We start from the raw sequence: 27,941 nt of genomic DNA on the forward strand, positions 1-27,941 counted from the left end.
GACCCTCACTTGACTGCACCCTCCTGTGTCAGGGAATTGTGGAGAGTAGAAGGTCCCCCCTGAAATTGCTTTTCTGCAGGATAAAAAATAAGTTCAGCCCATCCCCTCCAGGTCTCGAGGCACAGGTAACTCAGCCAGCCCTTGGTTCACCCACCTCTTTATCAGCTTGTGAAGTGAAACATAACTCCCCAACCTCTCCAGAGGGCAGGGGGGCTGAGGGGATGCTGGCAGCAGCCTCCAGTGCTGTGGTTCAAGGGCCCATCTCAGCTGACACCACTGGAGAGCTGTGGCTCAGATTACAAAACCTCAGACTTTATGAGCACATTTATAGTTGAATAAAAGCCTTGAATTACAGTAGGAGACATAAGGAACAAACAAAGCCAGTCTGGCCCCCACAGCAAGTTTTGTTAACCAAATCAGAGGCCACTTGCAGTACCAGCTATGGCTCCTGAATGACCTTCAAGGGTAGTTCCTGGGTTGTTATTCATGAAAAAACTTGTACAAAGCCTGTTTTGAAAACCATATAAGCCAGGTTCTATCAAGGAGATAATTGGACTGCAGAGTTTTCAGTTCTTCTGGGAAATTCACTTCTCTGAACAGAGTGTTATGGATACTGCAGAGATGAGCAAAGTCCAGCAACACTCAGAGACAGGTAAACAGTGTCTGAACATCCCTGACTCATCACCAACATCATCAGCCTTGATCGTGCTGGCTTTGCTTTTAAGAATTCTGTTCTCCCATGTCCTCAATAGTGAAAATCCTTCCCAGTGTCAATATCCTTGGTGAGAATTAACCCAGGAAGAGTCTCGCCCCAAAGAGCACCAATAAAAACCACAGAGGAAGAGATGGAGACGTGGTATCTCTTTATCAGACCTTTATTAGCAGACTGTTCCCTACATGAAGAATCCGAGTTAGATTTGCATTATAACAATTTGTGGTTACAGCTACAAAGATGGTTGTCATTTTGCATTGATTTTTGCATTCTGATATTCATATTCTCATTAGGCCACACTGGTAGGAAGGAGCCACGGCAGAATTTATGACAGGTCTCAGGAAGAGGGGGGTGAAAAAAAAAAAATCATATCACTAATCCATTGTTGGTTAGATTTCCATGTGGCTACTACTGACAGCACTGAAAGTCAAGGCAGAGTCTCACCTGGGAGACTGTCCATGAATCACCAAAATCTGTCAGAAAAAAAGCAGCTGTTGAGTGCTAGCAAATCCTTTTCCAATTTCTCACACACATCTCCACAGTGTCCTCCTGCATGTGATGAGCACTGGCTCAGCAGCCAGGTCTGCTGATTCAGCCTCACAGCACAAATGCAGCAGCTCGTGTCCAAGTGCAAGTTTCCTTCCATCTCTCTGGAAATGTGTATTGTCTTTAGTCCCTGAGATTTCTCTCTTCCCCCCTTACCTAAAAATTCCCCCAAGCATTCTTAATTAACTGTTGTGACATCTAACATCCACAGACCTTTCACTTCCCAACTTCAGCCATCCACCCAAAGCCTTTCCACTGTGCACAGAGGCAATTCCAAGCTAAGGCAAGCCTCACAGTGCACCCTCTCCCCAAGGTTCTGCTTCTTCATCTGCTCCCTTCTCTCCTATGGCTTCTTGCTACAGAATTTCTCTGGGCTGAGGTCCTCCAGCAACAAAACCAGACGTGGGAAAGGCAGTTCAAGCCCCAGTGGGCAGGTACATGAGTGACTTTAGCACCGCTCCCCACGACTCAGCTGTGTGATGTAAAATAACTAATAGAGAACTTTTTAAAGAAGAAACACAAGCACAGTAACAATATTTAAACAAACCTATAAAAATAATGTGACATAACTCTGTTCAAATAAATACAAAATAAATATGCTTTAAGCAGTAAAACAGTGGAATGCAACGCTGGTCCGTTTTACCCAAAATGAAAAGTTGGGTGAGGATCTCCCAGGCCTCAGAAGCTGGATTCTATTAACTAAAGCAGCCCATAATGCTATCAGAGAAATTTTAAAGCCATCTCTTTCCCTTAGCCTTATGAAAAGCACCCTTTGAAAGACAAGCAAGCATGTCTTCAGGACTGAAAGCTCACCTCCCCCAGTGACAGCCAGCCCCTCTCCCTAACACCCCTTCCCACAGCAGACATTCCTGACTTGGGGCCTCCATCTCACCAACGGAAACCTGAACATCCATCTACCAAGAGGTCTAAAGAGATAAGATAGCAGCATAGGCACGGGGTTTGGAAAAGGTTCACGAGCTCTCCTTGGCACCAGGCAGGATGGAATTCAGAGGTCCATGCAAAACGCTGCACAGGGGCTCTCGTGTCGTGCTGGGAGCACAGCTGCACAGGAGCTGTGAGTTTATTTTGTCTTTGTTCACTAAAGCCATGCATCACAGTGCCGGGCAGCCCAGGGCTCTCCTGCCTTCCCCTTTCCAAGCCCCTGCAGAGAATAAGACAAGCCAATCCCGGCATGCAAAGGATACAGGCATGCAGGCTCTAGTCTGCTGCTTCTGTTAGTAAGTGCATCTTGTTAGTGGGTTTATGAGACACACTTAAACCTATAAAAATAAATAATCCTAATTCTTCATCAGGCTGGCTTAAGCAACCTTCAGCCTGGCTGGATAAACCACTGCCCACCAGCCCTCCAAACCAGTACAGATCACAATTACATTTCATGTCAATTCTTGGAAGCAGAACATGAATGTCTCCCACCCAAAGGAATATTTGTAAACATAACAAGCCTGGTGTGGCAGCAGCTCCTACACAAGGTTTGTACAAATTTAAACAATGGGTAGGAAGTTAAACAACTGAATGGAAAAAGCAGCTCTCTGAATGGAAAAAGAAGCTCTTTCAGCAAGTCAGAAGGTGCTCGTCTGTAGGCAAACAGCTCTGTACAGGCAACACGCTGAGAGCAGACCTGTAACCCAAATCTTCGCTACTCTGTCATACTGCTGGGAACTGACCTCAGCAACTCCGGCCTTAAAATCTCCCAGGAGTTCTTCTCCTGGTCTCCCAAAAGGCCCAACAAAAAGGACCCCGTGATGGTTTATGTGGAGTTCTGAGTAGCAAGATGGCAAAGGACACAATATCCTTCCCTCCCCTTTCCCTACTGACTCACAATCTGAGATTTCACAGCTTTGCTTAGTCAGCTTAGTGTCGACACATTCACAGAATGAGAGATGGCTTATATGTCTTGGGATTGCATCCCAAGATTTCAGAGTTTCCAGTCCTCAGCATCTCCTGGTCACCGCGAGTCCACGCCCAGAGTCATCTTCAAGTTTTCATACACCACGTAGCTGATGCTCACAGCTGGGATCACCTTCATGAAGTTGGGTGCCAGACCCCGGTAAAGCCCAAATGCTCCCTCAGTCTTCAGAATGTGTTTGAACAGTCCCCTCATGGTCACTTCAGGAGCACCCTCCACTGAAGCTGCAACAGGGAAAGGCACAATAAGCAATGCAGCCTATGTGGTGAAAACACGTTTGTTTCCAAGAGCAGCTCTGATCCATGTGCTTTCAGATGCTCCCACAGCAAAGGTGCTTCGTGGGGGACAGCATTAACTTCTCAGCTACCCATTCCATGCTCCACACAGCAAGCATTTTCTCAAACTGCTCGGCAGATGCCCTCAGCCCAGAACTGCTGATCTGAGCAAAACAGAACCTCTCTCCTGGAGGTCCTTGGCAGCAAAGTCCACTGTCCCCTTGCAGCATCACAAACAGCCCGTGGCTCAGCTGCATGGGCCAGCTGAGGCTGTTGCTGCAATGTTTACACTAGAGAACCTTCAGCCTTGCTCAAAAACAAAGGCAGGAGCTCCCACTGTTCCAAAAGTTCTCACCTTGGGCCTGCATGCGTGTCCTCACGAGGGCCAGAGGGTAACTGGCAAGTTGTCCACAGGTGCTGGAGATGGTGCCACAGGCCAGCAGGACAAAGACCCCAGGGTCAGCACTGTTGACAGCATAGCGTTGTAACCAGGTATTTTTTAGAGTCTGGAAAGAACAAGCCCAACATTAGCAGGGAAGAGGCAAGCAAAGGATTATCACATTTCATGAAAGGTCTAGAGTAAAGGTCCAGAAAGTTCCAGGTAAGTTCAGCCAGAAGCACAGGGCTTCTCAAATCTTTTTGAGCTGCTGTAGTAGCCTGAGGAAATCCCTCCTTTAATTTTTGCTGCAATTTTCTCATGAAGAAAAGAAACAAGGGACCATGCATGATGCTGACTATGGTTCATGAACTAGAAACATCATATTGGATCACCTTTTAAGCCACTTCTGGGTAAAAGAAATACATTTGTGCCCCATAAGGCTGTTCAAGACAGCTTTGATAAATTACTTAAACTCCTGTTGTGACTGATAGGTGATAAGGTCACATAAGCAGCACAGCCCTACAATAAGTTAACAATAAAATAAAACATAATATAACAATTGTTAGCCTTAAGCTAACAATAGGTTAAAGGCTTCATACCTCATAGACTGCCAGGTCAATGCCAGCATATGGAATGATTCCCAACATGTTGGGGATGTAGCCTTTGTAGAAGGCAGCCATTCCTTCCTTTGCAAGGATGTTTTTGGCACAATCCAACATGCCTGAATATTGCCCTGTCTTCCTTAGAGCCATCCGTGTTTTCAGAACCTAGAAGACAAGAATAAATAGCATGAAGGCCTACAGGAGAATCAGCAGGAGAACAATTTACAGACGAAGTCATTCTTAGGAACACGACTGTCAGGGCCACAAGTGTCCTGCAAGCAGCACTGCTTGGTACCACCTCTGAGAACTCATTAATTACATCCCACACTGCTGGATGTTCTACCCACATCATCTTCCCATCCCTGCCCCTACCCACGAGCCCTCCTGGGCTGCACTCCCAGCCCCCTGCCTCACCTCCATGGGGTAGATGCTGCTCTGTGCAATGGCCCCAGCCAGAGAACCAGCTAAGAGCCGCTCGTGGATCCTCAGCATCTCCTGGTCAGTACCAATGAACCTCTTGATCTGCAGAAGCCAAAACACACAGACATTGAGGCTCCATCACTTATCTCAGCCATCGTTTTCTTTCCAGCTTGTCCTTCTGCAGTCACAGCTGCCTGTCTGTGCCCTCACCTGCTCGTAGGCCATGAACTTGATGGCTGACTCGGGTGCAATCTTGAGCACGTTGATGCCATTGCCCCTCCACAGTGACCTTGGGCCACCCTCCCGGATCATCTGAGTGAAGCCGCCGATGATGCACATGTTGTTGCTGCGGGAGGCGTGAACCTGGGGGAGAGGGACAAGCCTGGATTAGTTCCAGTCCCCATTACGACACTGCAACGTTTTTCTGTAATCCAGGGACAAAAGGCCGCTTTTTTTATTTACCCAGAGATTTGCCAAGGCTTTAATCCCTTCCAGATAACGTCTACAATAGGGAATCAAGCTTCTTTTCTTTTTTTGCCAAGCCTAGCGTTAACTAATCAATCTAATCAATATCTCCCTCTGGAATGGGAGGAAAGGTTAAATAGGCAACTGTCTTGTTTTTTTTCCCACACCTAGCACAGGATCAACTACCCATCGACCTCTCAGCTGGTTCAAGAGCAGGTGCAGTGACAAAGCAGGTTAAAATCAAAAATTTCCAACTCCTTTCTAATGCTTTTAACACTGAATACAAGCTCTGCCAACTGACCATCATATTCACTTCAACTCTCATGGCCTCAGGGTCCCTCAAAGGAACATAGGATTTTAACTTGTTTCACCAAAACCCAAGTTTTCCGTAAAACTGTCTTACATGTCTACCTCCAAAACAATTCTCTGTATTATTCTCAATGAATAATAACTTCTTTATATTACTTTGATCACTCAAATCATTCAAAATGCTTTTAAAAATAGCAGTAAAAGAACAGTGAGATTGGCCAGAGTGCTGTACTGTGTTGATGAGCATTATCACCTCCCAGGAGACCATAAATATTGAAGGAATCTGCTCAGGTATTTAAACAAACTGGAACTGCTCCATCATACCTGCATGAGCACTTTCAAACGGTCCAAGGGAGCTGTGCAGGTTCTGGACACGGCACCTGCACCTCCACCTGCAACCAGATGCCTCCACCACATCCCTGTCTGCCTCTCTTCCACTGTGAACTCATCAGGGACAGTCAAATTCTCTCCTACATCGAAGATCTGCAAAAGTAGAAGGTGTTAAGAAATGCTTTACCATCTTGCCAAAGTTTTACTGCTCTTTATTAGCGCCAAGAGCTGAAGTACAGGCTATGCTTACTCCAAGGCAGCAGCTTATCTACAGCCACTAACTGCTGTGCCTGGCCACAGGAGCTGCCACTGCTAGAACGTGTCACAGGGGAAACTGTCAAGATTTCTCTCCAAGAACCTGGCAACTGCTGAACATTTGTCTACATCAAAATACTCTGGGTCGTATTTAGGAACAAACGGACCAACTGCAGGTAGTTGCATGGCAAAAAATGCTGGACCTCTCCAGAACCTTCCACGCTGGCAGCCAGTTAAATCTCATCACACACTATTCAAGTACAGATAACTCCAGGAAGGATGGCTGCCTGTGGAATCAGATTCTAGTTTTAACAGGTCCTGAACCAGCTGGGGCTGACCACTGCCAGAAGCTCCTGGAGGTGCACACCAAGAGAACACCTGAATCTCCCTGCAGGGCTGCAGTCGTTATCACCTGTGCCAGCAGCTGTGACAGTGATATGTGGCAAGATTACAGCAGAGGACAGGAAGCAACTGCGCTTCCAGGGCTACAGGGAAGCTATGAACCGTGAAGAGAAAGATAAGGACTGCTGATAGCAGCTCCTGGAGGCCAGGACTTGGAGCAAGAAGCTGGGCAAAGACTGAGACCTGTTGTACAGGAGCTATTTCTTACCGTGGAGTGCTTCCAGTACAGGATGATTTCAGGAATGTTCTCCACGGGGTGCAGCAGGTGATAGTCTCTCCACTCGTTCCAATCAATTGTCATTGTCCCATTTTTATCCATGCTAAAAAGATTGATCATCAGGTGAGTACAGACTCCCACTGGGTGACAAATTCTTCCTCCCTTCCCTTTGATTATCCAGGCCTACACCAAAAAGAGCTTTGCAAAGCAACTACTAAAAGACTTCTAAAGAGACACAAGACAAAGGTAGGAGATCTTCTGTTCACCAAACAATGCCATGGTAGAAGTGGCCTCTCTTTTCTCCCCTCTCTCTCCTTTCTAACCAGCCCACAACAGTATTTGCAACCCCTCCTGCCAAATTCAGGGACATAACTGACACTAAAGGGAAAATAATACTTACTAGGTGACAGGACCCCAGAAGTGTCCCGTCCTTATTCTGACACACAGGCAAACAGACAGAGGGAAGGTAGCAGAGGAAAAAAAAGAGGAAGAAAACAGCACAAATAAGTGGTTGTTAACATGTTAGTGCCACATGCATAAAGCACTCAGCATTTCCAAAGAGCAACTTCACAGTCCCTCTCCAAAGCAGCAAGCTCAGGGCAGCAGGACAACCAGACAGGGATGCAAATCAGCTTAGGTGCAAGCACTTCCCCCCGGTAGAGAGAGACTCTGACAGTAGGTCTCAATAAAGCATTATGATTTTATAATTGTATATCAATTCACAGAGAAAAATCAAAATGGAAAGTAATAGGAAAAAAGGGAGGAGCCAAAGTCTCTGGAAAGTCCATACAGGGGAAAAAGAGACGGGTTCCATGTCCCTACATTTCTTTCTAGCTCCCTCAACATAAAACAGAAAAACCAGTGGAATCTTCACCTCTTCAGTATCTTCTCAGCCTGCTGTTCAGAGATCTTGACTCCCAGGTCCCGCAGAGACTGGACAATCTCCTGGGCATCGATGCGGCCTGCAAAGATAACCAGTGAGCTCAAGGACACATACTACAGGCCAACACAGGCACCAGTCCACCTGTGAGCATGAGAAAGGTGCTTACCATCATTCTTCTTATCCAAACTCTTGAAAACCAGTCTCAGCTTCTTTTCATGGTCTTGGAGATAGTGAACAAATTCTTCAAAATCCAGCTGTCCGTCCAGGTCTTTGTCTCCAGCCTTCACAATTTTCTGTTCAGAAAACAACCAAGAACTGTCAGTTCCTTTGTTCATTCAGACAGTTCTACCACATTTAAAAAACATTTCCCACACGACTTTGACTTTTTCTCCAAAAAGGAGATGACAGAACTGTAATCCTTCTAAGAGAGTTGAGCAACACAGTAACATAAAAATGTCACCTGATTCCAACTGTTTCCCAAAGTCCATTACACAGATGGAATGCCTCATGTTTTTATCAGGGATATTCTTCTAGTGCCACGTGTCTAACCTCAGATTAACACCTTGCAAAGTCCTTGTGAAGGTTCTTGAACTAAGTGTGAGTCAACAGTTTTGCATTAAAGTGAATCACAAAACTTGAGGTAATAAAAAAAAACCTGAACAGCAGAAGGAATTTTGTGCCCACTACAATGCTTAGAGAAGTAAGCTCCCTCTGGCAGTAACTAACTCCAGCCAGCAAACCCCTGTCCAGCTCTAGTGAACAAAGCCAATGATAAAAACCTTTGTGAACTGGTTTAGGCACCTTGAAGCTATGTGCTTTAATTACACAAGTTTCCATGAGATGTATATGGAGCAAGAATAGGTTCTTAGTAGGACAAAGCTAAAATCAAGATCAAACTGTGCCAGACATCTAGGACAAGGTAAATGACTAATTAACTCACTGCAACTCACTGAGGCAATAGCCCATGGACTGTCCTCTCTAAGGGCATACTTGGATATGTTGACAGGTGAGGTGATCTCCAGACTGCAAGAATGTGGCTCAGGGAGTTCCTATCCCCCTTCTGGTTCAGTCACTTGCTTTTGACAGCCTACAAGTCTTTTCCAACATGAATCAGTGAGCGTGATTCAGCCTAGTGCATCACCCAAAGTTTTGTTTTAATTCTTGCAACATTTATGTTAACAGCAGATGGGTTGTTAAAGAAGCTTTGAGCTGAAAAGAAACACTGAGTTAACCCTCTGTTCACCAGTATCTTGTTCAATATTTAGGCTCCAAAGTATTAGGCAAGCCTAAACTCACCGTGATATGTCCTCAGTCTATGACCACCAGTCCCCTTCATAAACTCTACGTCTGTTTCAATGTCATTTTAAATTACTTCAGTACTAAATAATTTGCTCTCTCTCACCCACCACGTCCTGTCTCCTTAGCCCTAATGCTATGAGGATTATTCCTAATCACTTTATGAACCTTAAATAAGAAAGTGCTGTCCCAGCTGCCCTGACCTCCAAGGTATGCCCACCATTCCTAACCTGCCATTTATCATATGACCGTTGTTAAGTTCAGATACGACCTCACATCCAACTTGTGGGCTAAATATAGACCAACACCCCTCTCCTGTCAGCACACTGGGCTTGAACAGCTGAATCAGGGCTTCCCTCTCACTGGCAACCCCCAACCAGTTGACAGGCATTAATAATTCGGAGGCACTGTAAGAGAGATGTGACTGTGCAACTGGTCCCTCTCTCTCAGCACACCCTGGCAACTGCAGAAATGCACCCTGAGTGATCAGAGACCGCAGGCAATAAAAGCTTTGCCCTGTTCACCTTCCTCCCCCACAATCACAGCACAGAAACACTGCCTGTCCGACAGTAACCCACAGCACACATGTGAGGGGTGAGAAAGCCACACTCCCAGCATCTTCTCTGGTGGTGTGAACAAGTACCTGCCTGCACCTCTTCATTTTCAACAGCAAACATGAAATCTGGCCAGTAGCAGCTATTTTGGCTGCAGAAGTTCCTATGGTCACCTGCAGTCACAGCCCCAGCAGCACACTGTGGGAACCCACACCCCTTCCAGCCTGCTGTCCGTGTCCCTGCAGAGGTGCAAAAAGCCTCCCCTGCTTGGCTGATCAATAATCAGCTCTCTGGGCTTTTGAAAGCCTGATCATGAAAAAAAAAGTAGCAGCAAGCTGAAAGCAAGAGCTGTGATACATCAGGATGGAGAACTCCATGGATTTAGTGCATGTCCCTTCCCTAGCAAAGCAAAAGGTTCTTGCATAACATTCTCCAGCTCAGCCCACCCACCCCTGGCTGAGTCACTCACACAGAGCTGCTCTCCTGCTCACAGCACAAACCTGCTCACCTTCTCCAGCTTCAGCTGACTCTACATTACAGCCCTGCTGTCAGAAGGAGGCATGTGGAAGGATGTAAGGAGGAGGAAGAGGATGTGAAATGCTGTATCTGTACAGACCCATAGAAGCAGAAGACTCCATGGATGGGAAACCCTGGGGGGTTTTTCTATTTAACTCACATCAATTGGTTTAAACAGTCTTATAGGCCCTGAGACCTCACCCAATTGAAAACAAAAGAATCAAAAAGAGTTCACGCCGGTTTAGCAATCCCTGCCAAGGGGCACGAGAAGCGTTTCCATGCTTCACTCAGTTATGACAACAGGGCTATCATGAACTTCTCCCCCTCTCAAGAGAGCCACTACAGGTATTAGACACCAGCCCTCCACTACTCACTCCCTCCCTTCCATTCCTCTCTCAGGGTCATACCTGCTTCCACTGGCGGTAGGTGGAGAATTCCTGGGAAGGAATGAGGAGGCTGAGTCGGAAGATGGATTTGAGTTCGGCCGGCAGCCCCTTCGACTCAAAGTACTCAAACTCCGTCTGCCTCTCCCCAAACACCGGCACGTACAGACAGAGGCAGAGCATCTTTCTGAGCCCAAGACTCAGCTGCCCTGCTCAGTCCGACCAGCAAGGAAGGGAAGTAAAATTGAGTGATTCCCCTGAGCTAATTTCAGAACCTAGTGGAAAGGAAATGCCAGCAAGTCTCATGACACATGCCTGCGAGTGAGCCCAGCTCCAGCGGGATTGGCTGCACAAGCCCTGCCCTTCTACTTAAAAGGGAAGCCGGGGCTGTTCGGTCCCACCCAGCTGATACGAAGGAGACACGTGTGCTGCCTCCCATTGCTCAACACCTGGCTCCCATTAAACCCCGGTCCTTACATCACCCTCGCTGCCAGTTAACTCTTACTGGGTGTCTCTCTTAACCCAAGAGGCTTTGGCCAAGGGTCAGGACACTCGCTGTACCTTACATCCGATCAGTTCTTTTCTGATCCTGCTCTCACCTCTGTGGGGATTTACACAAATAGCACAGTGGGGACCAGTCCTGACCACAACCTCTCCCATCATGCAACACAGGAGGACTATCACTGTCTTCCCAAAAATGATTTTCTAAAGTGCAGTAAGAACAGGATGCCAGCCACTTACTGCTTTAATACACATTTGGGATACCCAGCTTAAGCAATAATTTTCCACTTTTACAAGGTTATTTTGTTATGCCAGAGTTGACTGGCTTTGGTGGCAAGTTCTCCCGAAACCACATGTGCCAGCTAAGAGCAGACAACCCCTGCACACAAAGATCTCTCCCCTCTGTAGCACTGCAGAGCTACCAACACAGCAGCAATAAAGCCTGTGGAGGTTTGTCATGGAGCCAAATTCAGAGAAAATCACCCAAATCAAGGGCAGGCTTCAAAACAGCCCCAGCTGCTTCTAAGCCTCCTAGCTAAGCATCCACACAGCAGTTACACCAGCTTAATATTTTTCATCCTTTTCAGACTCCAATTAAACATTGCAGTCAGATATGTGTGCTATGAGAAGTGTCCCGGGCAGAACAACATTTTCCAGTTTCTACCCTTGACAGTTTAACTGCTTTGTAAGCGAGTTCCTGAGCTCTTACTAGGAGCAAGCCAGGCTGGAGGGAGTGTGGCACAAGCACCATTTAATGCAGGTATAATTACAGCTTTCTGAGCATCTGGTGGAGTTTGAGGTACAGGATAACACCTATCTCTCCAGAGAGAGGACCAACATGCAGCGGGCAACAATGTTGTTCAGGACAGAATCACTGACTGCTAACATGAATTTTAAATAAAGTTACAGTATTAGTATTAACCAGAGAGAAGCTATCACGCAGGGAAGATGCAAAAAGCCATAGCCAATAACCCAAATGTTGTAAATCCCATCTGCACTAGAAGTAACAAAGTGTGTTTGCTGAACTGGTTCAAGCCAGCCAGGATAACAGCCTTCCCCACTGCTGCGGACACAGCAACATTTTCTAGTGTTTGTTGTGTTTGAACAGCCTGCCTGTGGAGCAAAGTCCAACCAGCACTCCTCTCCTCAGGCCCTCCTGCACAGGGTGCCTGTATATCTTTACCGTGGTATTTTGTTCTCTAAAGCCAAGCCAAGGTCTGTAAAGAGCTGTTCATGGAGCTTCATATCAATCACACAAACTGGGAAGGAATATTTAATCTGCAGCTTAATTTCAAGGACTTTATTTTTTTTTTTTTTTTAAAGCTTAATGGATCATGACTCACAGCAACTCAGTACCCTTGGTAGTCGTGACCTACAATGGTGTCCTCTGCCCTTCCTGGAGTACCTCAACTACCATGGCACCATGGCCAGGTTACCTAACCAGGCTTAACTTACTCCCTGCTGCTGACGTCTCTCTGCATGAAAACAGGATCTTCTCAGGGACTCCAGATCCTCTTAAAGATCAGCTGCAGCAGCTCACTGCATGCATGCTCACAGCACACCCCAGCATTGCCACCAAGTCCAATCTCACTGCAAGCAGCACCCTAATGATACCTACACCCCACTGTCCAACACCAAACGCCCCCAGCCAAGGGGAGCAGGGTGGGTACCCCCAGCAACAGGTAGTAAGTGAACAAATCTAACTCAGATTTGCTTCACAAAGCCATAAGACCCTCCGTAGTCCTTCCCACGAGTTGCCAAGCATCACTATTATAGCTGCTTGGCAGCTCAGTTGCTATGCCAACATGATGCAGATTTTCCTAAGAAACTCTGTTTGGAGTTGGCAGCTAGCGACAAAAGGCAAAATCGGCACATTTTAGGAAAAAAAGCCCTACTACCTACGTCACAGGAAAGGAGAAAGCTAATGAGGTTAAAGCTGATTTTTAAGCAGGGTATTAATTACAGGACAGTGAGCTAAGAAGGAGAGACAGATTACAAATGAAGTTTATACCAGCAATTCAGGTTATAATGACAAAGGGAACTTAAACAAGTATTAAGAAGTTTTTGTATTTCAGCTAAAAAAAATCCTGGTAAAGCTGGAAATACTCAAGAGCCAGGCAGCTCTCCAAAGCTGCAGGGATCAGTGCTGCTGGGACACTGGTGTGGGGTCAGTGCCCACATCTCAGCACACAGGAGCCAGTCCCACTGCCCCAGCCCCTGCAGCAGCACACAGCCCAGAGCTTAAGGCGCCAGCTACAGACAGTACATCCCTCATTAGCACTGTCTATTCCTGATCAAACCAAGGACAGGGCACAGAGCTCAAATGAAGTCACTCCCCCGTGATATTTCCATCCACCAATTCCGCCACTCAAACTACACATTTTGGGCCATGTGGAGCCAGCCTGCCTAATAGCCTCTGATGTTTCCTTGATGGCAAGAAAAGTGAGCCATGAAGGCAAACCCAGTTCTTTCTCCCTTTAGCAAACTCATTTTCATTTTATTTATAGGATTTGGTTCTTTTACGTGCTGCATGAGTTACCAGTTTCCATACCCTGCCATCCCTGCTAACCTTTCCAAATCATTTGTACTCTTTTAGGCATCTGCTTCATCACTGGTTTACTACATCACCTCCAGAACATACCTCCCAAGGGACAGAAAGATGCAGCCATACAAGGAGCAGGAAAGTATGCTGTTTAATTCTGAATTTACTTCGCTAAAAAAAAAGGCTCTAAAAATATCAAGTACCAGCAAGCGTCACAGTCACATAACATCCTCCTTCAGAGGCAAAACAGCTTTCTGGGCTCCAACACTATTGCTAGAAGGTTTCACTGCATTCTGCTGACTTGGTCTTTTCTAATTTCTGGAAACTAGCTTATAATTAATTGGACAGTACAGAAAGTCCTCACAAAGCACAGAGAGTGTACAGTGTATGAAGGAGGGGAGTTAATGATTTAAGAGACCCCAGCAGAGTAAAGAGCTGCAACCAGGCAAGGCCTTGCCAGGGGAAGGATAAGAGACTGGGCACAACAGAGAGCACTATGTGGTATTTGACATAAAGGTAACCAGGAGAGATGACCTGTTCCACCGACAACACGCAGATCCAAAGTTACAAGTCCAGATGGTGACATCAGGGGCAGATGATGCCTGTTTCCTGTGTACACAGATCCAGGGCCAGCACAACACATTTGCAATCAATATTTTCTCCCCATCTTTGCAAAAACAGCCTTATGTTGAAACAGCTTTAAACAGGCAAACACCTGAGGAGGAACATAGCAATGACAAGTGAAGATTGAAGAACCAGGGCCAGGAAGGCCCTCCAGTCAGCTTTATCAATACACATCAATTCCTTACAGAAACCCCAGTAACAAGTGTGGTATTTCGTGTGTTTTTAGAAGAGAGGTAGTAACAGGTGTTTTTACAAAATGAAGTGGCCTATCAGTCAAGAGACTGCTCCCAAGGTCACAGCCAGCCAGTGGCAGAGAACAAAAGCCCCCACATCTTCTATTAACACCGTATAACAGCGTCTGTTCACAATGGTTCATTATCTATCCCTAAGGCTGCATGAGACTTTTCCCAACAGTTCTCCTTCAGACAGGTAATTGGAACACTGATACCTGATCAAGCACAAACAAGTCATTGCATCTTAACAAGGTACTGTCCATCAGCTGAGCCATGGGCTGGATGAAGCCTAAGCCAGCCCGAACTGCAAGGTGAAACATATCTGCATAATCCTCAACAGAAGAGCTTTACACTGTGTTTTACTTTACAATCAGGGCAAGCTAAAATTACACAGTCACAACCTCCTGGCAGATGGGCAGTGACTTCCTAAGATGCAATAACTCCATTTTACCTCATCCTTATCCTCTAGGTATTTCTCCATTAGCCAATCCTACAGTTCGTATGCAGCAGAACTTGCCAGGGTCACACAGGAAAGAGGAGATTGGTATCAGCTTTCAGAGAAAGCTTTATTTCCAGGTGTGAACAGATGGACTCTCCCTGACTGAGAGACCATTGTTCTCTGGAAGACACCAGAGATTTTCAGCCCTATAATTCCAAGGCTTTCGTCATCACTTCCTTCAGTTCTGAGCCTCTGTCCTTCTTCAACCTCTGTGCACCAAAGTCCTCCTCAAAATGCGCATGCTCCTTTTTTGGAAGGGGATGCACAGTGCTAACTGCTAAGGATAGAGATGAAGGCAAAAGTCCCTGCAGATTTTTCAGTCTGATTCAAGCAGGGAGTGGCTTCTGCTCCTCAGAATGTGAAATGCTGCCCTGGTTGTTTCCATTCAAAACAGCAGCAGAACAGATATTAATCCGCTCTACAGTTTAAACCTGTTCATCCCTCATTTTAAAGAGAAAGCTCACAGCAACAACCATGCCCAATTCCTTGTCAAATAAGCTGGATCCTGAAAGTCACACACCCCTATCCTTGCTGCAGCCCTTCAGTATCATCCCCAGCTCTCACCCTTTGCAGGCCTTATGCCCAACTCCTTCCCCCCTAACCCCAGGTCACACCCTTGGCTTTAAACCACATGTAGTCAGAGCTGACTGCACCATCCTCAGGGGAGACAGCCAGCCCTCCCTCCATTAAATAAGCCAGAACTGCCGTCGGCCAGCACTGTGCTGGAAGCCCCGGCACTAAACTAAGGAGCTTTTGTTCGCCTCCCCCCAGACAAAGCCTCACCATTTATTCTCTGCCAACTGTGCGCCCCCACCACCTCCCCACTCTCCCACCCCCTGGGAACTTCCCATCCTCACGCAGATTTTAGTCTCTCCCTTATGCCACCCGCTCCCCAGGGACAGACTTTACTCTCTTCCGGGCTCTGCCATTCAAATAATACAGCCCGTTACTCATTTGCTCAAAACATGCAAGTTTTACCAAAGGCTTGCCAAATTACCAGAGACTGACTCCAGAACATTTTAGGATGCATTTGATTCTTTGCCGATCTCCGGTGCAGGGGTGGGACTCGCCACTAACCTGCATTATCATTCCCTATCCTCTCAGTCATGCTTTTTACAAGTTGCCCAGGAACCCTGGAGGCCCCCCATGCCCCTAAACAGCATTTTTCTCCCACACTTTGAACATCATGTTTGGAAGGTTAGATCACCTCCTCTCTTCAGTCACTCCCCTGCCCCCCGCCCCCTTCCTTTCTAGCAAGCACACACGTTAGACCCTGCTCCCTTTTCCTGTTCCTCTCCCCCCTCCCCAAATTCACACACACAGCTACTCACACACTCCAACTGCAATACCCCTTCTCCCAGCAGACCACACACTCCACTGTCATGTGCACCGACCCCTCCTCAGGCCCCTGGATATCCCATTACCTTTGGAAAATGCTCTGCGGGTCCAACCACCAGTAGGATAGTTGGTCTCCTTTCAGTGGGATCAGTCCCTCTGTCCTGTGTCTTCCCCAACACCTTTGGCCCTTTCTCCCCGGGGCCTGGAAGTGGGGTGGTGTTTCTGGCCTCATCCTCTTTTTCATCTGCAGGACCTTGGCATATGGCCCTGGGAAGGAAGCTAGACAGAAAATGCCACAGGGTCTGCAGCATTGCTGCTCCAGCGAGCATCCCAGGCAGGGAAACCCTGAGCGCTCAGGAGCTGCCCGCTGCCAAGGATGATGTGACTGCACTACCAAGCACCCCCAAGACGGGAATCGGCACGGCAGCCAGCGGGAGGTTCAACCCAGCGACTCCACCGGCTCCGATTCTTTACAGACCGCTCCTGCGGATGCTTCCTGCCTTTTGAAATTGCTGCTACTGCAGTCGTGCCTGGCCTGACAAGCAGCTCATTGTACCAGAGCCTCAGAAATCTGATGGCAACAGACAAAGCACAAGCCCCCTGGCACGGAGAAGCCGAGACGCTGCGCTTTGGAGGCTTGGACAGAGAGAGAAGCCGAGACGCCGCGCTTAGGAGGAAAGCTAAAAGATGAACCTCTCCGAGAGGAGCTTCTCAGAGCTGCCAACTGAGCTGCGCGTCCCGGCTCATCCCAGCGGCAGCCCAGGCGAGCAGCGAGGCTGAGCAGCGATGCTGAGCACCCAGGCTGCGTCCCCACTGCAGCAGTGCCCAGCCAATCCTCGCTCCCAACACTGCGCTGCTCCGGAGCACGGCAGCGCGCGCAGCCGGCCGGGAGCGCGCCCGGGGCGCGGGAGGCCGCCCGCAGAGCAGGAACGCGCCCGCCGGGCCCCGGGCGGCGGCCGGGGCAGGGCAGGCACTGCCCCAAAGCAACGGGCAGCGGCCGGGGGATGCGCGCAGCTCCGCCTGCGGCTCTTTGTTAGGGCGGCAGATGGTTCTGCAGAGAGAAGCCGGCTTTGCCCAGCCATGGCCGCATTAACCTCTAAGTGCACTCTCTCTCCCCAGTCTATTATAGTCTCATCCGTGCCTACAATAGCTCTTTGGTGCTGCATTGTGCTGCTGCCGCCTTCGGCTCCCAGCGCGGCGTTTACGGCCATTCATCAGCGTGAGAGCTGTGCTAAAACCATCGCTGGTTGGTCGGCTGGCCGAGCTCAGCTGGAGGAGCCTTGAACCACCTAGTCAAAGGTAGGATATTAATATATATAAGCACAGCGACACATAATATTGCTTGGATTTCTACAAGAAATGCCACGCTCTCCTCTGCTGCCACAGCAGCAGTTGTTCATTGATTGGTGAGGCTGTATCGGCCTCCCACCAGAACCCACCCTGGAGGAACCCAGCAGCATTTTCCATTTTGCACTTCATCAGCTTACTTCATATTCCCAGATTCTTTGTGTTTACAGAGGGCACTGCATGCCTCACTTCCACAGTACTGTAACTCTTCCAGAAGTCTGAGGGTTTTAACAGGCAGAAAAAAAATGGGTACAAACCCACAGCTTCCATCACCTGGGGCTCCCTACCCAACATAGCACAGCAAGAGCCACAGCAAGCAAAGGACCTCGGTTTTCAGCTTTTAACTTCTGAGAGTGACAGACTGCAGGACACTTCTGGTATACAGATATTAGACGTGAAAATATGATCCAAAATCTAAAAGGTCTGCAAGCCTTAAGCAGCCAAGCTGCACATAAATTTTGAGACGGACATTACTTTTGGGAACTTGCTATCATTGAATTCCCATTAGGAACCTAGGTAATGGAAAAAGTGAGAGGCAAGTACATAGAAGACACCACATTAAAAAAATTCTTCTGCAAATACACCAGAATTACTTAAGAAGAAAAAAATGCTTTTTAATCACAAGGTCTGTGTACGGTATGCAATAAAGTTTTTTTTTTTTTATCTTAAAATTTGACACATACCAAAAAGTAACCACACATAAAAAATTTACAAAATTACGGGGCAGTAACCCTGGGGTGAGGCTGTGGGAAAGCCCTGTCCCTCTCTGAGGAACGGCACAATCTGGTTCTAGTTGGGATGCAGTCAGCAGCTCAGGCACAGGCAGAAAAGACTGAGGAATTCTTGTCATGCCTCCATTACCTTGAGCTGCTGCCAGTCATCACAGCTACAAGCACAAAAGTTAAACTACTTTCTAACACATAGTGAATCAGATCCTTTAAGATGACATTTGGAAGTTTTTAATGCTCTCAAGCCAGAGGAACAAAGCAGATTTTCTGAACTGGGCACAGTTCTTCAAAATCAGCTTCTATTAGCCTAAGGCTGTGGTTTCACAAACAGCTGTGAACTAATCTGAAGCTTACTGCCACTACAAGTCATCTCACACATCCACTTAAGCCCTGCACTTACCTTGCTCCCATGCTCCTCTGACAACCTCATTAACCCAGCCAAAAAAAACTGCAGAGCTTTCTGCTGGGGTGACCAGTTGAGGCTACTCATGGATGGGGTCCAGAAAAGTGTGGAAAGGGCATCTGAGCTGCCTGCAGCAACAGGCAGGCTGCCCTGCCACTCACACAGCTGCAAGTCATGATACAGAAGGCAAAGCACCCAAAGCAGAACTTGAGATTTGTCCCCTGTGGTCACTTAATACTCACAAGGCCCCATTTAAGAGCTGATGTTACCTGACACTGTTACAACTGTTCCCCTGCGTTAGTATTAACATTAGTGGTGTGTGCACATCAGGGACTCCCATCTTCCTTTGTTCATACAGAGATTTCATAAGAAAATAATAATTTGTGCAAGAAATTACATGCCTGGGGTGTAATTAAAGCAGAAATTCAGCAATGCTCCTTTGACCTCTGTCCTCACTAAAGGAAACCTCAGAGGAATTCTGCCACCACACTAATTCACACAGCTCCTTGAGAACAGACAGAATTTTCTAATCATATATAGGAAAAAAGAAAGGCATTTATTTTACCAAGTGGAGAATTTTATTAGGTCAGAATAATAAACCTAGTAACAGCAAGATGATTATAGCTAGAAGCATGACAATTGCACTCCTACAGGGAGTTTGTAGGGAAGTATTACTCTACCAACACCACCATGAAGCCAATTATTCACACACAAAAAAATGACGTAATAAAAACTGTGAGTCCAGCGTGAAAGGTGACACAAAGGAACACAAGGAGCAAGAATTCACTTTTTCTAGAAATCATGGACGAACAGCTAGGCCACAAGCGGAACAGCTTTCCCAACCATAGCTGCATTAGGAGGCAGCTATTCCTCCAATTCCAGCTGTTTACACGATCCAGACCTGAGATTTAAGGCAGAAAAAGCAGGAGGGCTGATCTGAATGCTGGCTCTGGGCCAGCACACCAGTCATTGGGGACAGAAGGCGCCTGTGGCAGCTGGCCCCAGAGCCCTGCACACCAAAATGGATGGTCATTAGATAGCCTGAGCAGAAGCTGACAATAAAGAGCTGTAATCTATCCAAACAGAGACAAAAGAGTGAGAAAAAAAACCAAGAGACTAACATGTTTTGCTCAATTAAAGTATTTTCCTCAGTACTGCAAGCTGGCAGAGGGAGGTTCTGTGTAAGCCATAAAACTAAGGTATCTTGTACCTTTTTCAGCCACATAATCATACCTGCTGAGTCTAAAACTCCAGTTTTCAGACAGACACTTGCCTTTTCCAAGCTGGTATGCCTGGCAGAAATTCACTTTTGCTTTAAGATGGTTTCTAGAAGACTTTTGAGTAAATGCACAGCGTTTTCCTGTGAACACGTGAGCCTCATCACTGACAACTTGCTAACACGTAAAAAGTGTGAGAGGGAGGGCAAAAAGAAAGGGGGGCAGAGGGAAGGGAGCTGTGCTGGGGGCAGTCACCCCTCTCCTCCAGCACAGGAAGAGCTGCTGGCAGTCTCTGGTTCCTTAGGTGACCCTGCAGGAATGAGCAGTGACTCATCTCCTTTGGGAGCCTCCTGGAAGCACCCCAAGGAGCCCTGCTGCCTACACGCCTGTGCCACCCAGAAATAGCACCCAGCCCCCAGCTGGGATGGGCCACCATGACTCTTGCCAGTTACATCTTATCTTTTCAACTTTAATTTCTGAAACAGGAAAACGTTAAGTATGTCACTACTTCGCGCTTTTTAGAAAGCTGGAGTTAACCCTGCTCAGTGCTTCTCACACCATGGCAGAAAATCTCGGCCACTGCTGCTTAAATAATTAAACTGTCTGGTGACATTCAAGTACATTCATATATTAAGGTGACACAGCATAGCTCAGGGAACACTACAAAGCAGCTCAGGTCTCCTCGTTACAGAAACCCCGGCAAAAGGAATTAGCTACCCAACCTGATATATTCAGGCACCCACAGCCAATGCCAAATACAAAAATACAGAGAGAGCTGGCCAGGGAGGGCGAGCACAAAGCCATTGCCCAGGACAGAGAGTTCCACCAAGGTCATATTATATGAAGAGCAGGGATTAACCAAGAGACAGGGCACCCTTAATACTCAGAAATTAGAAAATTAACTTCTTCCTGCACCAGAGAGTTAAGCAAGAAAACAGTGAGTGAGAAAGGATGGCCCTGCAGCAGCCCAGGCCCAGGCCTGCCCCCACACAGTTCTCCTCAGGCTAAACGATGGAGGTTCACATACCAAGCAGCTTTGCCTTTCCAAGCAACTCATGATCTAAAAATTTCAACAATTTCTCTTAGAGTGGAGTTCTCCACTGCAAACCACTTTAGCTGTGAGAAGCCTCCCTGCAGCTCATGACCTGGGAGTTGGAAAAACTCCGACATCTCTGCTGCCTTCCCAGACTGACGTGAGTTATCACAGCTATGCCTCTCCACCCAAGACAAAGCCTGGGCCATCATTAAACTGTGCTCATGGCCCACATTCACAGGGACAAATATAGCAATAGGACATGAACAAGAACAAAGACTCATTTCCCATTTGCTACAAGTAGGGCTGTAGGAAAAAGCTCCCTCCCCCTTCTCCTCCTCCCAACACCGTATCATGTTATACTGTGTGCAACCAAGAGCCCAAGGATGCAGCACCACCATTTTGCAGGGCTCTCAAACGAAAGACCAAGTCCTTATTATGGCTTTGATGTCTTTTATTAATGCTCACCAACCATTTAAGGGTTCTGCTCAATATTCAGCTAGATTAAAAATATAAATTAAAAGAAACAGGAAGTATGCTGAGGTCTGGAGTTTTTTACCTGCCGTTATCTCAGTAATCTGACAACTCCCTGGAAAGGGGTTTTAGCCACCTGGAAGTTAACCTGCTTTCCAAGGCAACCAGCAACTGGACAAGAGGAAATGGGCTCAAGCCCCACCAGTGGAGGTTCAGGTTGGACATCAGGAGGCATTTTTTCACTGAAAGGATTGTAAGGTGCTGGCACAGGCTGTCCAGGGAGGTCACCATCCCAGGAGGTGTTCTCAAAACAACTCAGTGCTACGGTTTAGTTAATACGACCGTGTTGTGTCAAAGGCTGGACTCTCTTGGAGGTCTTTTCCAACATTAATAATAATCTGTGTAGATGAGGACAAGGAACTATGTCCACTACTTACCAAAACATTGAGCCCTGGTCATTAAAAAATGCCCCACAGAGCACACTGAAAGACCAAAGCACTGCTGCATATTCTACACAGGCACAATCAGCTGCTTTGGATGAGTTTTGTTGTTTCATTCCACTCAGGCTGAGGAGTTCCTAGAGGCATTCATTTCCCTGCAAAGTTCAGAACAGACCCCATCCTGCAGGAAGTAATACTGTGAGGCCACATCAGTGATATTCAGGATGCCTTTCTACTTACACAATGCTGACATTTAAAATTTATATACTCTAAGTCAAAGTTGCACCTACATCTCTCAAAGGTCAGCCAGCAGCCCTTGGTCATTAGCACTGTGCAAATAGGACAAAGGTCTCTGCTAAATAAACCAGAGAACCACCAGGCTTCTCCAATTTTCCGCAAGATAGGACAAAAAAAACAATCCTGAAAGAACAAACATCCCTCAAGAGCTATATGCCTAGTTCTATATGTACATAAAGCAACACCTGTCTCATCTGCAATTGTTTGTTTATACACAAGGTAAACATGCAGGAGCAAGTTTCTCCTGTGCATATTTACATCTAAAACCTGGCTCCCAAGCTCTCCTCTGAACACTCAGTGGACACGCACTGCCCATTTCAAGCATTAATCACACTAAGGCAGGGCTGACCACAGACCCAGTCTGGGTAAAGACTTTCACCAAGACAGTCTGAGATTCCCTGGTCCCCAGCACCCCTCTCCTCCTGCTGTCCCTGCAGGACCTCTGTGTCCTGGCAGAGGGACAGCCCCGTCTTCCTGACGTTCCCTGTCCCAAAGCTCTCACTGTAGAGGCTGCTGGCCAAGGCTATTAATAACCAACATTGTGCCCAGAAGTTTCCTTGAGCCAAACCCAAGGCTTGTTCTTCCCAAAGCCTTTTCTGCAGCTGTCAAGAACTCGTGTGATTGATTAGAATCCATTTGTGTCTTCAGCCTAAATCAGAGAAGGCAACAGACCCCAAATTCATACCAAATAACCACTCACCACCAGATTTGAAAGTTTTATCTACAATTAAATCACTGACCTACAGCTCTGCTCTTACTCAAGTGCATGAGAACAGGGCCTCCATCAAACCACACATTGCATAATTTACAAAGAGCAAGAACAGGCCTCCACTCCCTACAGACCCAGCAAATATGATCTATTTTGCTTATTATTTTAATAAACATTATTCACGAATGTGTGAATTTAATTTGCATGTTACTGAAAATGGTTTCACCTTGTATTAAACTGGTTTGGGGTATTCACAAAAGGTAATCCTTTGGGATTAGTAAGGAGATGGGTGGATGAGAAGTTGCTAGCAGCAGAAGGAAGGCTATCAACTGGAATATCAAACTGTAACAGTATTTGTCTGATACAACCTTGTGTTGCTCAACCCTTCACCATGAATTACAAAAGCCCAGGTAAAAGCTCCACAAGTGCCCCAGCAGGATTCAGGACACATAAGCCATGAAAATGTGATCATGCATAAATGCATATAGGTTTGGAGATGTACTGTGAGATCTAAATGACAGCTGGAGAGATATTCCAGTCCAAATTACAGAATAGTATTAGAATTTTGCTCTTTTTATCATGAACTGACTTATGTAACACAATAAAAACTCAGGTCCTCCAAATCCAGATGGCTGTGAATAGAAAACAGGTGAAATCATCACACTGGAAAATGTCCCTGCTCCTTACAGTTGCTAAGAATTGCAGTACATTGTGCATAGTATAAAACAGAGTATTCAAAACTGCTGAAGAATAAAACAGTTACCAAAACAGAGCCTGAGAGGAAGAATTAAATGACGTCATGACAGCAGATAAAGCATTGATCAGAAATAAGATTAAATTTTTTTACGATTGCAACTGCTACAGTAGAAAGAGTTTCTCAATCCATTCATGGAGTAACTTGCAAAAGAGCTAACTGATCTGTTATCCCAGAATGGCATGGACACAGCTGGAGGAGTCCCAGGACACACTTCAAGTGCAGAGTTGTTCAGAAGAAAGGCCTGACGCAAACAGAACACTGCAGAGTCCAGCTGCAGCAGCACAGCTCTGCTCCTTCAGTACATGGGAAAAGTAAAAAACAGACCTTGGGGGGAAGTTTGGACAGCCAGGACCTGGAGATCAAAGAGGAGATACAGGGCTAAGGAAGAAGTGATGAAAGCAGATTTCAGCAGCCTGGGAGCTGATATAGTTCTCCATGGGGAAGCTGATACCAAGGGAGCAATCACAGTCGCACATATGAATTTAGGAGGGGAAAGTATCACAAGACCAAAGAGGACGTCACTGTAATAGCAGAGGCAAAGAGGACATTTGGGACTGAAATGAGACAAGGGTTATGTTTTCTCTGTTTCTTAAAGTGAACTAGTCCAGCAGAAGATGCTCAGCACCACTAGATAAGAGGCAGCTGCAGACAAAGTTCACCACTTCAGTCTGTCTCTAGGCAGCTGGGATTAATTCCACCAGTTCAGACTGTCTGGAACTTCAGGAGCAGAGATGAAGTTTTGGAATGGCACTCTAGCCCTGCAGTTAATCAGGATCAGTAGGAAAACAGTTATATTAGCAAACACATAAATATTACCATCACACATTCTTTCAGCAATAGGACATCTGCAGATACAAAGTAGGAAACAGTTCTGTTTTAGCAGCATATTTCCATTAAGTGCATATTTCAAGTTCCATAGGTCTATATAAAGTCAGCAAGCAACAGTAACAGGACATTGACCATCCCAGAGGTAGATGAAATTTAGCAGTAAAAGACTATCCCTTCACAGAGTAGAACAAGAAAGGCTTTTTAAAAAATTCTTCACATGGTTATCATTTTACTGCCCAAACAGAGTGAAGTATGTGGATTGCTTCATGCTGACCAGTGCAAACAAGCATTTCGTTACAAGGCTCACTGGTTTGGCACACTGTATTTGTCAACTGGTTTAAAGATAACAGCATGGGTTAAAACAAAAAAAAATAATAAAAAAGAGCATTGTTTACATAAGCAAATTCCACCTCAAAGGACATCTGAGTACAAGCCCTTCTCTCCCTCACCACAGAAAGCCACCTCTAATAGAGAAGGCAGCAATTTTCCAAGAATGCCACAAAGGGTTTTATCTCAGCAAGAACTCTCAGGCATTGAAGGAGCCAAAATATTGCTCATTTTCTTTTCGAGTTCAGCCCAAAAGTTATTGTTACCACGAGGACTTTTAGCCTACTGACGCAGGGAGATTAGCAGCTCCCAGCTAAGATTGGAGATAACCTCACTTTATGAGCCCAATGTTTTCTCCATCTGCTCCCAAACGTTGGAAGGCAACTCCCATATCAAATGCTCTGCTGCATGGAAGGAAAAATAAAGTGCACCAGAGGCATCAAGTAATTTACTAATCACAAGCCATTCATGTGATTTATGCCTAAATTGGTCTCCAAACACCATGCTCAATAAATCAGAAAGGTTTTCTATCTTGACACTTAAGCACTTTCCTTGAGCGTGACCTCACATTAGTTAAGCACTGAGGTGCCATAATTAGCCAAGGATGGAGCAGAAAAAAGACTGACTTATTAATAGAACTGCCTTGGAAACAGGAAGTTTATTTGATTTCCCTAAAAACTGCATGACTCGGTAGTTTGCTAGCCAGCTGAGGGCTGTTCCCACATTTTTAACTGGAACTTGAGAGTTTTGAACTCTGCATCCTCACTCTCAGTGGTTTTTACCCTGCTGAAGGGGATGCTCTACCATACAAACAATGCTTTGCAAACTCTAGAACTGTTTGAGTTGGAAAGGACCTTAAGGAACACTCAGTTCCAACCCCCTGCCACAGGTTGGGACACTTTCCACTAAACCAATTTGCTCAGTGCCCCTTCCAGCCTGGCCTTGGACACTTCCAGGGATCCAGGGGCGGCCACAGCTTCTCTGCTGCCAGGGTTTCACCCCCCTCACACTATTGTTGTGGAAGAGCAGTCAGAGGAAGGAAAGGGCTGAGGAACAATACTGACAGACAAGGGCTTCAGCAGAAAGACAGGACTGTTAAGCAGCCTCCAGGCAGCGCTTCCCTCCGGCAGCGAGCTCCAGTCCCCGCAGGACGGCCCCTCCGCGCCGCTCCCGCAGCGCCAAGCAAAGAAACTCTCTGCTGGGAAGTAAAAACGCAGTTTATTTTCAGGTGCTTCCTCCTGGGCTAGGGAAAGTTAGCCTGGATTGGATTACATGCAAAGAGAAGGGAAGGCAAAGGGAGGCAGGCATGCAGGCACAGAACATTCTGGGTCACGAGGGAGTTTTGCCAGAGGTCAAGGAATGGGCCCCACAGGTGGCAGCAGGTCAGTGTCACAGGGCATGCACAGGTGACTTGTAGTACAATCACATTTACACACCCAAATGCAGCCAGCAGAAAACCCCCAGGGCACTCACGTTACTTTTAGAAACAGCACAACTGAACTACTCACAAGATCACGCTGCCAAGGAATTCTTACATTTTACAGCAGCTAGGAAGATGCCAATCAAAAAGAAATGTTAGGAGTTGAGATGCTGGAGATTCAAAGTTAGAAAGGAACTAGAAACTCTGGAAAGGATTGTGCAAGTAAAGCACTCAAACTGGAGCACCACTCCCAGAACAGGGAGAGAATACCAGCTGTCACTTGAATTAAGTATCTTTTCAGTGACTCTGAAGTTATTCTTAAACTCTTCTTCCTTCCTGTACGACTCAGGCACTCTGTGGTGGCACAGTGGCTGCAACCCATGTGTTTATCTCCTCTCTTCACATGATACTCAGCTTTTTTTATGGCTCTGCACATAAAATACAAGCGACTGGGCAGGGGAAAACTGTGCAGCACTGAGGACAAGCCCATTAATCATAGACATGTAAATTACACTAATCACAGTTGAATAGAGCAGCGTCATGTTGAACCTTGGAGCCCGGTGTACAGCATCACACAGAGCGGTGTGAGTACAAAAGGCTCCCCCCAATACTGAAAGAGAAAGCCAGAGCTGCATGTTCTATATGCTCCACGTGTGAACTGTACAGCACAGCAGCCTCTCTACATTCTAAGATATTTCCAAACCCATAAACAAATGAGCCTGGCATAAGCAATTCTGCCAGACCCATATGAGGAGCACGGTGATGGGATTAAACCTGCACAATTACCCTGACTTCAGGAATCGCTTCCAAAGGACTTTCCACTAAAGTAAGCCAGCATGCAAGTTGCCCTGACCCGAGTCCTGGAGAAACACGATTTCCTTTATGTTTTTTCCTGCCCAAACACTAAGGTTTTACTCCTATTAATCATGAAGAGTTAATATCGTACGTGCCTATAGGTAGCAAGCCAGCTGATTCCTCCGGGTCTAGTGTGCAAGCCGGCAGGGGGGCTGTGAGGCAAGGACCCTTGGGGAGCGGAGCGGCCGTGTCCCATCACACAGCCCCGCTCCCGCTCGGGGAACAGGACGCGAAAGGGACGCAGGTGCTGCCACGGTGCTACAACACGCAGGTGTCACCGCTGCCCCGGCGAGACACAGCTGGAAGGTCTCCAGAGTCCACGTCCTGCTCCCGAGAGGAGCACGGAGAGGGCTCCGCAGCGGGTACGGGACGAGGGGAGCGGCCAAACCCTCCCTCACCCCCCGAACGCGGGGCCGATCCCACCGCCCGCCGCCGCTCACCCGCAGATCCAGCTCGGTGCGGTGCAGTCCGAGGCGGCCCAGCCCCACGGCCAAATCGTGGATGCAGAGCGCGCCGTCGCGGTTCACATCGAGTTTCTGGAACAGGGCGCGGAGACGCCGGTCCTGCTCGGAGGCCTCGCATAGCGACCGCCCGCTGGACCCCGCGTTCCCCCCGCCGCCACCGCCGCCGCCACTGCCGCTCTCCACCGCAGATCCATGCGGGGACCCGCATGGGCAGAGAACGCCGCTCACAACCGGGGAGGCGAGAGAGCGCCGCGCCCCCGGCATGGCCGCGCCGGCACCACCGACCACCCCTCACGCCCGCGGCACCGGCAAATGGCGCCGCTTCCGCCTTCGCGCCACGAGCCGTCGCCGCCACGTGACGCCCCGCGCCGGCCAATCACAGCGGGCGACGCGCCCAGGGCCACGCCCCGCGGCGCTCATGCGGAGCGGCGGAT

General features: G+C 47.3%; 1 protein-coding gene across 6 annotated transcripts; it reads right to left on the reverse strand.

The window, feature by feature from the left end:
* Nucleotides 1-859: 859 nt before the first annotated feature.
* Nucleotides 860-27,810, reverse strand: SLC25A25 (solute carrier family 25 member 25). 6 transcript variants are annotated; one of them, XM_066201069.1, is made up of 11 exons: nt 27,484-27,810; nt 7,889-8,015; nt 7,714-7,801; nt 7,240-7,275; nt 6,831-6,942; nt 5,960-6,118; nt 5,072-5,224; nt 4,856-4,963; nt 4,439-4,606; nt 3,816-3,966; nt 860-3,409 (listed from the first exon to the last, which is right to left on the reverse strand). In XM_066201069.1, the coding sequence occupies exons 1-11, from the start codon at nt 27,769-27,771 to the stop codon at nt 3,225-3,227; spliced, it is 1,575 nt and encodes a 524-aa protein (XP_066057166.1). In that variant the 5' UTR covers nt 27,772-27,810; the 3' UTR covers nt 860-3,224. The 6 variants fall into 6 exon arrangements, with proteins under 6 accessions (XP_066057166.1, XP_066057168.1, XP_066057170.1 ...); XM_066201071.1 differs by lacking the exon at nt 27,484-27,810 and adding an exon at nt 16,295-16,549; XM_066201073.1 differs by lacking the exon at nt 27,484-27,810 and adding an exon at nt 10,496-10,798.
* Nucleotides 27,811-27,941: the final 131 nt, after the last annotated feature.

The sequence above is a fragment of the Chamaea fasciata genome, unplaced genomic scaffold, assembly GCF_029207755.1.
Source record: "Chamaea fasciata isolate MVZ Bird 193981 ecotype frontalis unplaced genomic scaffold, bChaFas1.0.hap1 SCAF_20, whole genome shotgun sequence".
NCBI classification, from domain to species: Eukaryota; Metazoa; Chordata; class Aves; order Passeriformes; family Sylviidae; genus Chamaea; species Chamaea fasciata.

Coding starts and splice junctions, on each gene's coding strand:
- SLC25A25 (XM_066201069.1), bottom strand. CDS start 27,771: ATGCCGGGGGCGCGGCGCTCTCTCGCCTCCCCGGTTGTGAGCGGCGTT. Junction 7,802..7,888: donor TTTGGATAAGAAGAATGATG/GTAAGCACCTTT, acceptor TTATCTTTGCAG/GCCGCATCGATGCCCAGGAG. Junction 7,276..7,713: donor GCTGAGAAGATACTGAAGAG/GTGAAGATTCCA, acceptor CCTGTGTGTCAG/AATAAGGACGGGACACTTCT.